At 51.9% G+C, this 11,916-nt stretch overlaps 1 protein-coding gene across 1 annotated transcript in view; it reads right to left on the reverse strand.

Annotated features, from left to right (window-relative positions):
* Nucleotides 1-11,916, reverse strand: part of LOC129061469 (bifunctional heparan sulfate N-deacetylase/N-sulfotransferase 3-like) — a 78,266-nt gene that overhangs the window by 51,476 nt on the left and 14,874 nt on the right. Inside the window, exons 6-7 of the mRNA XM_054562143.1 lie at nucleotides 4,562-4,649; nucleotides 98-252 (exon numbers count right to left, since the gene is read on the reverse strand). Of these exons, the coding sequence (XP_054418118.1) occupies nucleotides 98-252; nucleotides 4,562-4,649 (243 nt within the window). The remainder of the gene's footprint in view (nucleotides 1-97; nucleotides 253-4,561; nucleotides 4,650-11,916) is intronic.

The following is an 11,916-nucleotide window of genomic DNA, read 5'->3' on the forward strand; positions in this document are numbered from 1 at the left end:
GCCACGCTGGAGCACCTGCTTTACAGGCACCTGCACGGCAAGGCCTCTGAGGGGCTCAGTGTACGCGCTCACTGTGGTCTTCACGGGGGCTACTTACTAAGGCGAACTCCTTGTTGAGGGTCATCTGCTCCACCAGGGAGGACGCGTTGTGGAAGAGGTGCGGCTGCATGTGGCTCCACATGTGCGGGAACCACCAGAACTCGCCCACCGAGCGCAGCAGCAGGTCGTCGCCCGCGTCCTCCTCCGCGGTGCCTGCGGGGTGGGGGGCGGCTCTGTGATTGATTCCAGGCGCACTGAGTCTGTATCACCCATCCACCCATCCATCCATCATCTATGTAATATGCACTCCTACGTCCATATTTAGAAGACACCGTTTATATGCTCTTAGAAATATTGGAGGCTTTGCACATGAAATGTAGCACAGAAAGCCTGCTGCCTGGGGAACAGCCAGAGGCCGTGACAGAATTCTCTGAAGAGCTTTTAAGCAGGAGGCAGGACTCGCTGCACTGTGGGGCGCAGAGCCATTTCCAAGGACTCCGGAACTGTTCCCTTTTGGCACCTTTGCTGTGACTTGTCATTTGGAGAGAGTGGGGGGTATAGGAGAGGTGACCGAGGGATGGGAGTCAGGGCGCATGTGGCAGAGCTCCAGCCACAGGTCACAGGACACAGCGGTGACACAACAGTCACAGCAAAGTGACCCAACTTACCTGGTCTACTCCTGGCTCTGAGAAGGAGCTGCCAAGAAGAGTGGAAACGGAGGCAGGAGATGGAGGCAGAGGAGGAGGGGCGGGAACCGCTCCTGGGGAGGCGAGGGGAGGGGAATGGGAGGAGGGACAGGGCGGCGAGGAGCTGGGCTTCGCCTTCGGTCTAGCGCGGTGCTCAGCGTCTGACAGGCCTCGTTCATTGCGTCCCCACTACCGCCCTCTGAGGTTCGGGCCACCGCTAACTCCCTCTCCAGACAAGGACATTGACGTTGGGGCAGGTGAAGGGATTTGTCCCGCGCCCCGGAGGACAGGGGACAGAGCCTGCATTCTAACCCAGATCAGCCACTCCGAGTTTAGGGCCCTTCGCTGCCCCTTGCTGCCCAAATGTGGCTTAGACTTAACATCAGCATTTACTAGTGTAACGCTGCTCTGCGCCTTGTTGTTTAACTCTGAGCTGCGACTGGAATTTACAAACATTGTCGGTTTGCAGCGATTTGGGGTCACGTGCAATCCTAAAGGTCCTGTGAGGGGTAAGAACCTTTTACCATTTGGTTTCTCTAATATGGGGTTTTAATTAAACAGCATTTCTGATGCGAAAAACATGGGTTCTGATGGGCCCAGAGTTGAGACTGTTTTTTGACACTTAACTAGCGGTATGAGCTTGGGCCCCTCTAAGTTTATATGATCTTATCTAGAAATCAAGGTGACATATTCTTTACTTCTCGGAGTCAGGGAAAACGCACATGACAAGTGCATAACTGAGCACCTAGCATATGGTGTTGCTCACAAAAGACAGCTCTGGTTTAATTCCCTTCCTCTCTTTCCCACGAAATGCACGGCCCCCTTCAAAAACTAAAATAAGCCAAGCAAGACAAATTTCTCTCCTGAAATAAAGCCTTAACTATTATGGCAGTGCTGCTTTTCTCCTTCCCTTCAAGACTGAATAAAAGAGAGATTTTAATAGAAAAAGGAATTACTCATTTAGAAAGGGAGACAATGGAATTCAATTAAGCTTTACAATATCTAATTTTGGAAAGACTCAGATCATTACATTTTATATCTGTCCCCACTGAACCGCGATGGGACCAGTTTTAGATTGTGCCGGCCACCTGTTGGGGGAAGAAGCTCTTGTGTCACATGCGGGTGATGGGACCCTCACACGTGTCCCTAGCTTCCTCTCGAGTCCCACGTTCCCCAGCTTAGGGAGCAGATGCTGGCCCTGGGGGTGGTGGGCGGCGCCCAGGTGGGGAGAGGGGCAGACCTTTCGGACACAAGAGGGAAGGCGAGCCGCTGGTCAGTGCCCTTCTGTAGCATTCGGCAGTGGGCAAAAAATGAGTTGCCAGGAGTGTTTGCTTCTATTTCCATTATGTTTGGAAAAGGAACTTTTTAATCTTAATATTTACAGTAACTTCCTTTCACAACACAACGTGGTCAAATTTTGACCTCATTCTACATAAATACTAATAGTTAAGATAAAGGTGTTCTGTTTTCACACAATCATTTGTCCATTAATTCAGTTTTTTTCAACAGGCACTATTCGAGTAGCTGGTGTTAGAGCTGGTTCATGGAGTGTTCATTTTACCCAGGGAAGAGAGACAACAGATACACAAGTTAAAAACAAAGTGCACTACTCATCCGTGACAGAACTCTTAGTCGTCTAGGAATAGTGGGAAGCTTCCTTAGGTTAGTAGAGAGTATCTGCAGAACAGTGGAGTAAAAGGACTTCCCTTGGGAAGAGGAGTGAATCTGCTGAAAGACCTCCCCTGAGGTCAGGGATAAGACGTGAGTGTGGCCGTCACCACTCTTAATATTGTACGAAGATCCAAGCTAGTGCAGTAGGGGAAGAAAGAGACAAAGCTCGTTGGGCTCTGAAGGAAGAAATAATCTTTTCACTATCCAAAAATCACATTTTGTATCAGTAGAAAATCCAAAGGAATCTGCAGAAAAACTATAGAATTCATAAGTCAATGTGGCAAGGTTGCTGGATACAAGATCAATACACAAAATCAGATGTACTTTTATAGACTATCTACAAAGAAATGGAAAATGAAATTAAAAATAGAACATCATTTGCTACTGCAGCTAAAAACCCACCAAGGCATACATTTAAATAAAGTTTTATTAAGTATAATTAAAGACCTAAATATGCTAAAGGATCAAAAGACTCAATATTTAAGGAAGCAATTCTCCACAAATAAATTAATAGGTGTAATGCAATCTCAAGAAAAGTTGCAGCAAGGGTCAGGGTCTTTGTAGATGTTCATAAGCTGATATCCAAAATTTACATGGAAATGCAAAGGGCCAGGAATTGCCCAGGCAACCTTGAGCCGGCTGAGCGAACTTGGAGGACTTACACTAGCAGATCCTACTGCTACTCAGAAAGGTGCAGTGCACGAGACTGTGCAATGGAGACAAACAGATCCAGTGAACAGGAGAGTCCAGAAACAGAGTCCACACGGATACGACCATCTAGTGCATGACAATGACGACACCACGGAGCAGCGGGAACAAGACGGTTTTTTCAATACCGGAGCCAATTTGATACCTTGATGGAAAAAAAATGGTATCTTGACCCCTACCCCCGACACACAGACACACACAGATACACATCAATTCCAGGTGGATTGCAGATTTATACATTTTAGAAATGTAGGAACATAATTTCATAATCTTGTGGTATGCCGAAGTGTCTTCAAAAAGAGCTGACCGTAAGGAAAAGAAAAAGATAAACTGGACCACATTAAAATAGTTTTGTTCATCAAAAAACACCATTAGGAGAGTGAAAAGACAAGTCATGGAGTAGGAGCAAGTATTTGCAATACATATCACTGATGAAGGACTCATTAAGAATGTACGAAGAATTTCTACAAATCACTAGAAAAAGTAGACAATCCAATAGAAAAAAACCCACGTGTTTCACAAAACATGATACCCAAATAGCCAATAACCACGAGGGAAGCTCAATCTCACTATTCATCAGAGAAACGCATGTTAAAGCCATTATATGATATCTCTACTTGCCCATCAGAAAGACTAAAATTAAAAAGACAAACAGTATCTAATACTGGTGACAATGTGGAGCAACAGAAACCTCATAGACTGTAGGGAAAGTAAACCAGTGCAGCCAATTTGAAAATTATCAGGCCTTTTCTATTTAAGCTGATCATGAATTCTACTCCTGTTTGATAATCAAAAGAAAAGAATAATTTTGTCCTCTGAAGGCAGGTACCAAGTCGTCTTAACATGCCTATTCAAAATAAGCCAAAGACAGGAAATAACCCAACCACCTACACTGGAAAGGAGAGTAACAGAGAAGTTTTGGTATAATCAAACACAAAGCGATGAAGATGAAAGATTACAACTGTACACAATAGTATCTGGGAACCAAAATAATGCTGAGCGAACCCAGCTGGACAGAGAAAAGTCCACGCCGTGTGATCCCTTTCACACACCCTTCCCCTCCCCGCCAGGCAAACGGGGTTCCCCCTGCGGGCCACTGCGACTGTGGGTGGGTGGGGGTGTCCTGGTGGCATCCGCTTTCCCGACCGGCATGCCGGTCACACACTGTGCACACTCGGTGAACATTCACTGAGCGCACTTACTGCTTATGCGCTTCCATAAATGTAAATTGCCGTTCAGTAGAAACGGAGAGCCGTTAGGTAATACCATGGCGAATACAGTTTCAAACCATTCACATTTTGCACAGGTTAAAAATAACATGCTCCATGGAACTGAAGGACAGGAAAAAGGTCAAGTCAGGGACAGGCAGCGGGAATGGGGGCGGAGGATGGCGAGCGCGGGGCTGGGCAGGTGTAAGGGGGTGGTCAGAGTGGGAGCCGTCAATCCCCTTTGCTTACCTGTGTGGTAGAATTTCCCTGAAAAGCCCAGGTTGAATGTAAAATTCGTGATTTGCGCCCGCAAAAGGTTCTGAGTTTCAAGCAGGGCCTGCAATACATAATTTTTAGAAATGTCTCAGGTAGAGGAGGGCACGGGGAAGCTTCAAAGATACTTTCCTTTTGCATTCAAAGGACAAGTGCACTTTCATTCCTGCGAGCCCTGAGATTACAGAAAACATCCACAGACTCACCCTTCAGCTGGCGATAAGGGTCAACTACAGGAGGACACAGGAAGTGAAAAGAAACGCTCATTCTCCACGCATCAAGGAAGCTAGCACGGGGTCCACAAGATAATCTCCTGTTACCCCTGCGGAGAGAGGTCCCCCGCTGCCCAAAGGGAGAGACAAGCTCAGTGGGAGACGCCGAGGGAGGGACTGTGAGACGCAGATGCCTAGTTCTCAGCTACGTCTTTGGTCTTCAAATTTCAAGACTTTTAATTGTTAAATCTTGCCCTTTCGTTAAAAAGCAGATCAGCAAACACACATAAAGCTGTTCATAATCAGTTTTAATTGTTATAGCCTATAAAGTATTCAGGATGCTATGAGCTGTATTTAATAAACTTCTCCTTTTCTCATTGTAATTTAAATTCCTGTTCTTCTGTGTCTTCTCTCGCTCTGCTTCCTCCCCCAGGGTAGAGAGGCAGCCGCCTCAGCCAGGCAGGGAGCAGCAGCATGAGGCAGATGGTCAGGGCTTGAGCCAGAACTTCGTGACTCAGGTGGGGACAGGGCCAACGACTTGCCTGTTTTCATAGTAAATTCGCGGCAGACCCCACATCCGGCCCATTGCTCGTCAGCTCCATTTCCCGGCCCCCGGGCGCTGCCCCCCCTGCAGTCGGCTGCCCCCCCCCCCCCCCCCCCCCCCCCGTGCCCCGGGTTCTCAGGAGCGGAGCCGCTCCTGTAAGCCTGGCCCTGCCACGGTCACGGTCGCCCTCTTTTGGGAGGGTAAGCAGACACACGGGTTTATTCAGAGGCCGTCCCGACTGTGTGACTTGTCTGTGAATGCAAGCAGTCCCACTGTTGTTCACAAGCAGAGGACAGCTTCGGAGTCTTAGGTGTACGTTCCTCTGACCAAGGGTGGGTGTTTCTGTGTCTTTCGTTATCACGACTCTGTTTACACAGGCTGCCTCCTCTGCGTGCACGAGTGAGCCATGTCACGGGTGGGTCCCCAGGGCACTCACAGACAGAGCACAGGGCAGCTGGTGGATTCCTGCCCCAGCCCCCTGCCCCCCGCCCCTTTGTAGATGGGAAAAGGCTAAAGATGGCAGTGTCCCCAAGGCAAGTGAGGCCCCGCCCGCCGCAGGGCTGGGCTGCGCAGGACGGGGAGGGCGAATGGGAGGGCAGGCTGCAGGGGTAGCCGAGGGCACGGGGAGGGAGGGCGCTGCTGGCTGGGAGCAAGGGACGGTGTGGTGGGGGACAGAACGCCAGTCGCTGTTGAAATCCTTAAAAGGGTTTCAGGTACAGGGACATGCCGACAAGGCCGAGTGGGAGGTGGAGCCCCAGCAGCCCTGTTCTCAGCGGCGCCCCACGGAAGCCGTGAGAGCGGGCACAGTGGCTGAGCCGCTGGGACGACAGGGGCGGGGTGGGGGGTGGAGGAAAGCCTTCGTGCGCGGCTCTGTGGTCTGATTTTCTCACGTGGTCCGTCACATGTCTGTGTCTTTCTCCTGGAAGCAAAACACCGCCACCTTTACCAACGAAGCGAGTCCAGCGCGGATGGGCGAGGGTGGAAGGCTGGACGCAGTCGAGCCCACAACACAGAGGTGCTGTGTTTTCCACCCCCTTCTCGCCCTGCGCGCCGCTGTGCTGCGCTCGCTTTCCAGGCATCTATTCCTTCCAGGGCCTGTGTGACTGCATTCGCGTACAGCACCGGCCCCTTCCCATTAGGGCTTCCTCCTCTTCACATCTGCTTAAAGAGCATGCACGGATTCTGAATGTCTTCAGGCAGTTCTGAGACTTGTCTGAACTCTTCCAGTAGACTTTTCTTTCTTTCTTGTGTTTTTTTTTTTTTTTTGAGTTTTCTTAATGTGGTGAATTCGGAGCTAGAAACACTTGATATGGTTCACTACTCTCAATGAAGATTTGACAAACTATAGAATCAATCCTGTATCAAATCGACAGCAAATTTTAGTGTTAAGAAGGAATCATTATTTTTTCTAGCATGGTTTTTACATGAGTTTCCTTAAAGAATGTAAAATCAATTTTATGTGCAGAGTTGGTTCAAAAGAAAATTCTTATGAAACAAAGTAAAAAAGAAAAGCATGTTGTCACATTTTGGTGTAGCATTGAGTATCTTCTAAACTTAAAATTAAGTTTGTATGATTTATCTGAATGAGGGTATGTTTTTATGATTTCAGCCTTGTCCTAATTTACTTTTATAATTTGTTTAATTCAATGGCTCCTGAAAAAGCTAACATAACCCAGACACGGTTCTGCTGGCATTTCTCAGAGATTTCTTAGTTTTCTTTAGGTTCCTGAGAGAGATTTGGAAACCACCAAAATAGGAATCATATATTCCCAAGGTGTGGGAAAACCCTGACTCGTCAGATTGACCTGTGGACCTATAGGCAGTGGCACAAAAGGTGGCATTGGGACCACAGGTACAACTCAAAGCGAGCATGTTGTCTCTGTCGCCGTCCCCAAAGACAGACAGGTGGCAGAGGGAAGCGGGCTGAACGGTTCAAGTGCAAAGGGCAGAGCCGGACCTGAGTCAGACGGGGCGCGGCTCCCGCTCCTCGTTCCGCAGCCCTGGGGCCCTGGGAGGTGTCTGAGCCTCGGTCCCAGCCTCTCCTCTTATTAAAAAATCGCCGCCGCCTCTGTGAGAGTGCTGTGAAGAACGACTGCAGTCCACAGAAGCCCCACCTCAAAGGACCCACGTAAAAACCCCAGCGGGTCTCCAGGAGCATTGCTTTCTTGACCTCCGCCCTTCCTGATAAGCGCTTCTGTCACACAGGGGCCGGCCAGGCCCCCGCAGGACAGGGGCGCTTGGGTCCGCTGGTGCCGTGCAAGGGGGCGCTGCCGGTGGCTCTCAGCCAAGGGAACGGAACGTGCGGTTCACTCCCACGAAAGCTAGCAGTTAGTGAGCGGTGGGCGCTTTGTGTTTACCAGGCTCTACGCTAAGCATGGACGATCTCGTTTTACCAATTCAGCAACTCACTGTGGTTGGATTCACTTTACGTATGAGGAAACTGAGGCACAGAGAGGGTAAGTAAATTGAGCAGAATTTAAAAGTGGAATTTTAATTTAGTTTAAAAAAGGAACACGGGGTGTTCCTTTGCAGAAGGACTATATGATTTTGGGATTACATGTTCATAGTGCTAAATCCATATTAACTTTAGAAGCATGTATTGGAAATATTAATGAGTGTGCATGAAGAGAGGCTTTTGTGGTGTGAGAAGACGGTCTCCAGGGTACGCTTGTCTCTCTGTGTCCTGTGACTTGCCTTTGCTTTGTTCTGTGTCTCCAAAGTGTGCATGGAGCCAGCAGTCTTGTCAGACAGAGACAGCGTCCTCCTGCCTAGCAAGGAGCGCGTTTGCTTACTTCTTAGTATGAAAAGGACCATGTCTCACCCTGGGGTGAAGGTCACGCAGGTCGAATGCCCATTGTAAATGGTGCGGGGTCTCTGAGGTTAGCGTTTGTCCCATAAAGGGACCCACTGCACGTGTGGGTGTCTGTCCTCTGAAGTCTTCACATCACCCTGTGGGAGCGGGGATGTGGAGAAGCAACTCCAGGGTGGACGTTCTGGCCACTGCAGCTGCGTGGCACCTTCTGTCCGCGTCCGGAAACTGGGGCAGGCTGGCTCATTATCTTGCAAGTGGGATGAAATCCCAGGCCCTTCCTGGTTCTCGACAGAGGAAAACTACAACATCCACCGGCCACTGAAGTCCAGTTTAGTGCTCTCGGAGCAAATGCCCCAGGGTGCAGGGGAGACAGGCAACCATCCCACGGGCTGTGCCCTGATGGACGAGGGTTGGCGGGGGGAGGGCCCTGGCACAGGGACCTGCGTGTGCCTGCGAAACTCAAGCGGGCGGCGAGGCCCCGCGCCGGGCGCCTGGCTGGAAGTGGTGTTCCAAGGCAAGTGCGCTGCGCTCGCGCTCGGGAGGTTTGCTCCCGGCTGGGGAACGAGCATCCGCACTAGATTTCCGAGCGCTGTGAAATTCTTCCGCAGCTCCCCGCTGCGGGACGTTTCCGGTCTGTATTCTCGGAAGCCGTTAATCTGGTGTGCAACTTTACGCAATGCTCTATCCGGCCAACTGAGCAGAGGACGATGGGTTAATTTGCTGGGAGGTATAATTCACAGTTAATACGTGGCAGTGAGTGCCAGTGAGTGAAGAAACAGTAGCTTCATAGGGAGGCAGCAAAGAGGCATTTGTCCCCTTTAAATACATTTAATTCGCACAGCTCCTCCCTGGGGGCCAGGAAGGAAGGGAATGGCCCTTCCCTAGGGCTCTTGCCAACTCTGCCTGAAAGCAAGAAATCAGCACACGTGTAACAGATCCCTTCTGCTACCTGTGGGAGATCTTGTCGCACCTGTATTTTAATTTATAAATGAGCATATTTACTTACGTAAAGCTAAAGAGCACATTTTATAACTCCATGTACTCTAACACCTGCAGATAACACACACATGCTCTAGCACTCCCACTGCATTAAAAAATACACTGAATTTTACATGTACAGGATGGTGCTGTGTACTGAGAATAGGATGCATAAGTGCAAAAGCCCTTCCCCAAGATGCGGTGTTGCACATAAGAGGGCAAAGGAAACCCCCACGTCGGTACCCAGCTCGTGCCAGGCACACCCTCCTTTAGGCTTCGTGAGGCAGGTATTGTCCTCCTCACTAGTTTAAGGAAAAAAATAAGTAACTGGGGTGAATCTGAGATTTGAGCACAAGTTTTTTCTCAAGTCCAAAACTCATTATCTCTTTACTTTACATCTGTTCCTTGCGCAGAAGAAAAAGACAGTGTTCTGGGCCAATGTGCTCATTGACAAGCCTGGATTCACTTTTGGTTTCCCAAAGGGGTCACATTTTTTTTTCCAACGAAATGGATTTAGTTAACTTTCTTCCTTAGAGCAAAAGCAGTCACGGCCTCAGTAACTATGGTAATTATTCCTGTGGCGCCATGGAAAAGACAAATGATCCCCTGTAATCTCTTTAAATAACTAGCCCAGCGGACAGTACTGAGAGAGCCTATGTTTGGTCCTCGGTGGCAGGGACACTGAAAAAGCCCGCCAGACCCTGAGCGCGGGAGGCGGCCCCTGCTGGGAGGGCGCCTGCGCAGTCCGAACAGTCTGAAACGGAGGGCGGCGGACCGGACCGGAGCGGCAGCAGGCGGGTGTCCCTGGGCTGATCGAGGAACAGGGGGCGCCCTGAAGGGGGAGCGTGAGAGGACGGCAGCGCTCGGGCTCTCGGCGAGTCTGTGGCACCTGGTCTGCCTGAGCCACGGCCTTGGGCCGAGGGCGGGGCTGGCGCTCCCTCTCCCTCCGAGGTCCTGTCCTGGAGGCCCTCCCGGCGCCAGGGCTTCAATGCTGACAGTGGCCGCTGGCGGGCTCCCGGCTCCTGCCTGCGCTCCGCGTCTCCCCGAACCCCAGACGAGCAGACTCTGCCGCTGCGTGTCTCCGCGGGGACGGCTAGCGGACAGCCTCACCTTCAGTCCAGAAGGCCTCCTGGCTTTTCCCTTACTGATACCTGACACCACGAGACACGCAGCGTCCTAACCACTCTGCGCGCATTGTGTCATGGACTCCTCAGGGCCCACGGGTGAGCTAGGTGTTAGGGTGGTTCTCCCTGCACGTCAAAGGGAACTGAGGCACAGAGACGAAGCTGCGTGGCCGAGGCGGGCCAGCGACACAGGCGGGGTGCACGTCAGCCGGCGTCCGCAGAGCCCGCACTCCTGGCCCTGCACCAGCTCCTCTTCTAGCCGTGGCCCTGCCCCAGGGAGCGCCCCGCTGTCGGCCAGGGTCTCCCCTTTCCTGAAGCTCCCCACCTGCCGTCCATTAGCAAGTCCCTCGGCTCACCCCCAACACCCGCCTGGGCCCTGTCACCTTCTCCCCGTCTCCCTCACCGCCACTGCCCCTCGCCTGGCCTGCGATGGCCGCTTGCCTGGGGTCTCACCGCCTCTCAGTTTTCTCCATCGTCCATTCTCCATGTGATGGTCAGTAGGACTTTTTTTTTAAAACCTACGTTAGCCCTTATGACCTTGCCGATGACCTTCTAAGGCTTCTTCCTAAAATTAGGGCGAAATCCAGGGCCAACCAGGCTCCCCATAACGTAGCCCCGGGCTGCCTTTCCCCTAACGCTGCCCCAGGCTCCTTCCCGCCACAATGCTCCAGTCACACCGGCCTCCGTGGCCACCCGGAGCTGGTTCCAGGTATGCAGGGCTCTGTCCCCCCGGGCCTTTGTGGTCACGCAGGCTCGACTCTTCTTCAGGCCTTAGCTCAGATGTCACGTCTGAGAGGATCTCCCTCTCCAGCTGCTCACACCACCGAGTCCCACGCCCGCCCCCAGCACCGCCCACCACGCTCCCCCCTCTCATCTCTGCCCCGAGAGCCTTCGCTTTGCTCCCTGGTTCACGGCCTGGCCTTGCTCACAGAGAGGAAGGTGCACGCAGGCAGCCGGCACCCCCACCTCGGCCTCCGGGCCTCGCCCGCTGCTCACGGAGCGCCTGGTGCAGGGAAGACGTGGTCTCCCTTTCTTCTCACTGCGTTCGTACCCTTAAGGTATTTAGAGGAACCGGTTTCATCGCTGCTCAGACAGTCCCGCCCAGTGCATGATGCGTCCGTAGTAAGTAGTGGCTCACATTTAGCGAGGGCTGCTGGGACCCGGCCATTGGTGAACATGATCGTCCTCCCAGGTGACACCCCTGCCGTAACGTGGGCATTGGCCCCATCGCAACGGTGGACACCGGTGGTGAGGACGGCGGAGGAACTTGCCCGGGGCTCTCGGCTAGGAAAGGGCAGGGCTGCGGTTTCCCCGCAGGGCCCGGCTTCAGCTGCCCAGCCCTTGTCAGCGAGGATGTTGGCGCAGCTATGCAGCTGGCAAGGAGAAGCAGCGAATCCGCTGGATGGGCTAGAAAGAGCTTTTCAGTCTACACAAATGCGAGAGCCTAGAGGGGGACGGCGGTGGGCTCCACGGCGCTCGCTGGGACTGAGAGCTGGTGTGGCCGCCGTGGAGCACAGTCTGCAGGCTCCTTAAAAATGAAGACTGTAGTTGCCGTGTGACCCAGCAACTCCACCTCCGGGTATCTACCCAAAACACTCAGAAACATTCATTCACAAAGACATATGCACCCCTGTGGTCACTGCGGCATTATTCACGGTGGC

Source organism: Pteronotus mesoamericanus, unplaced genomic scaffold (genome assembly GCF_021234165.1).
Source record: "Pteronotus mesoamericanus isolate MK-2021 breed Mesoamerican mustached bat unplaced genomic scaffold, CSHL_Meso_final contig_163, whole genome shotgun sequence".
NCBI lineage: Eukaryota > Metazoa > Chordata > Mammalia > Chiroptera > Mormoopidae > Pteronotus > Pteronotus mesoamericanus.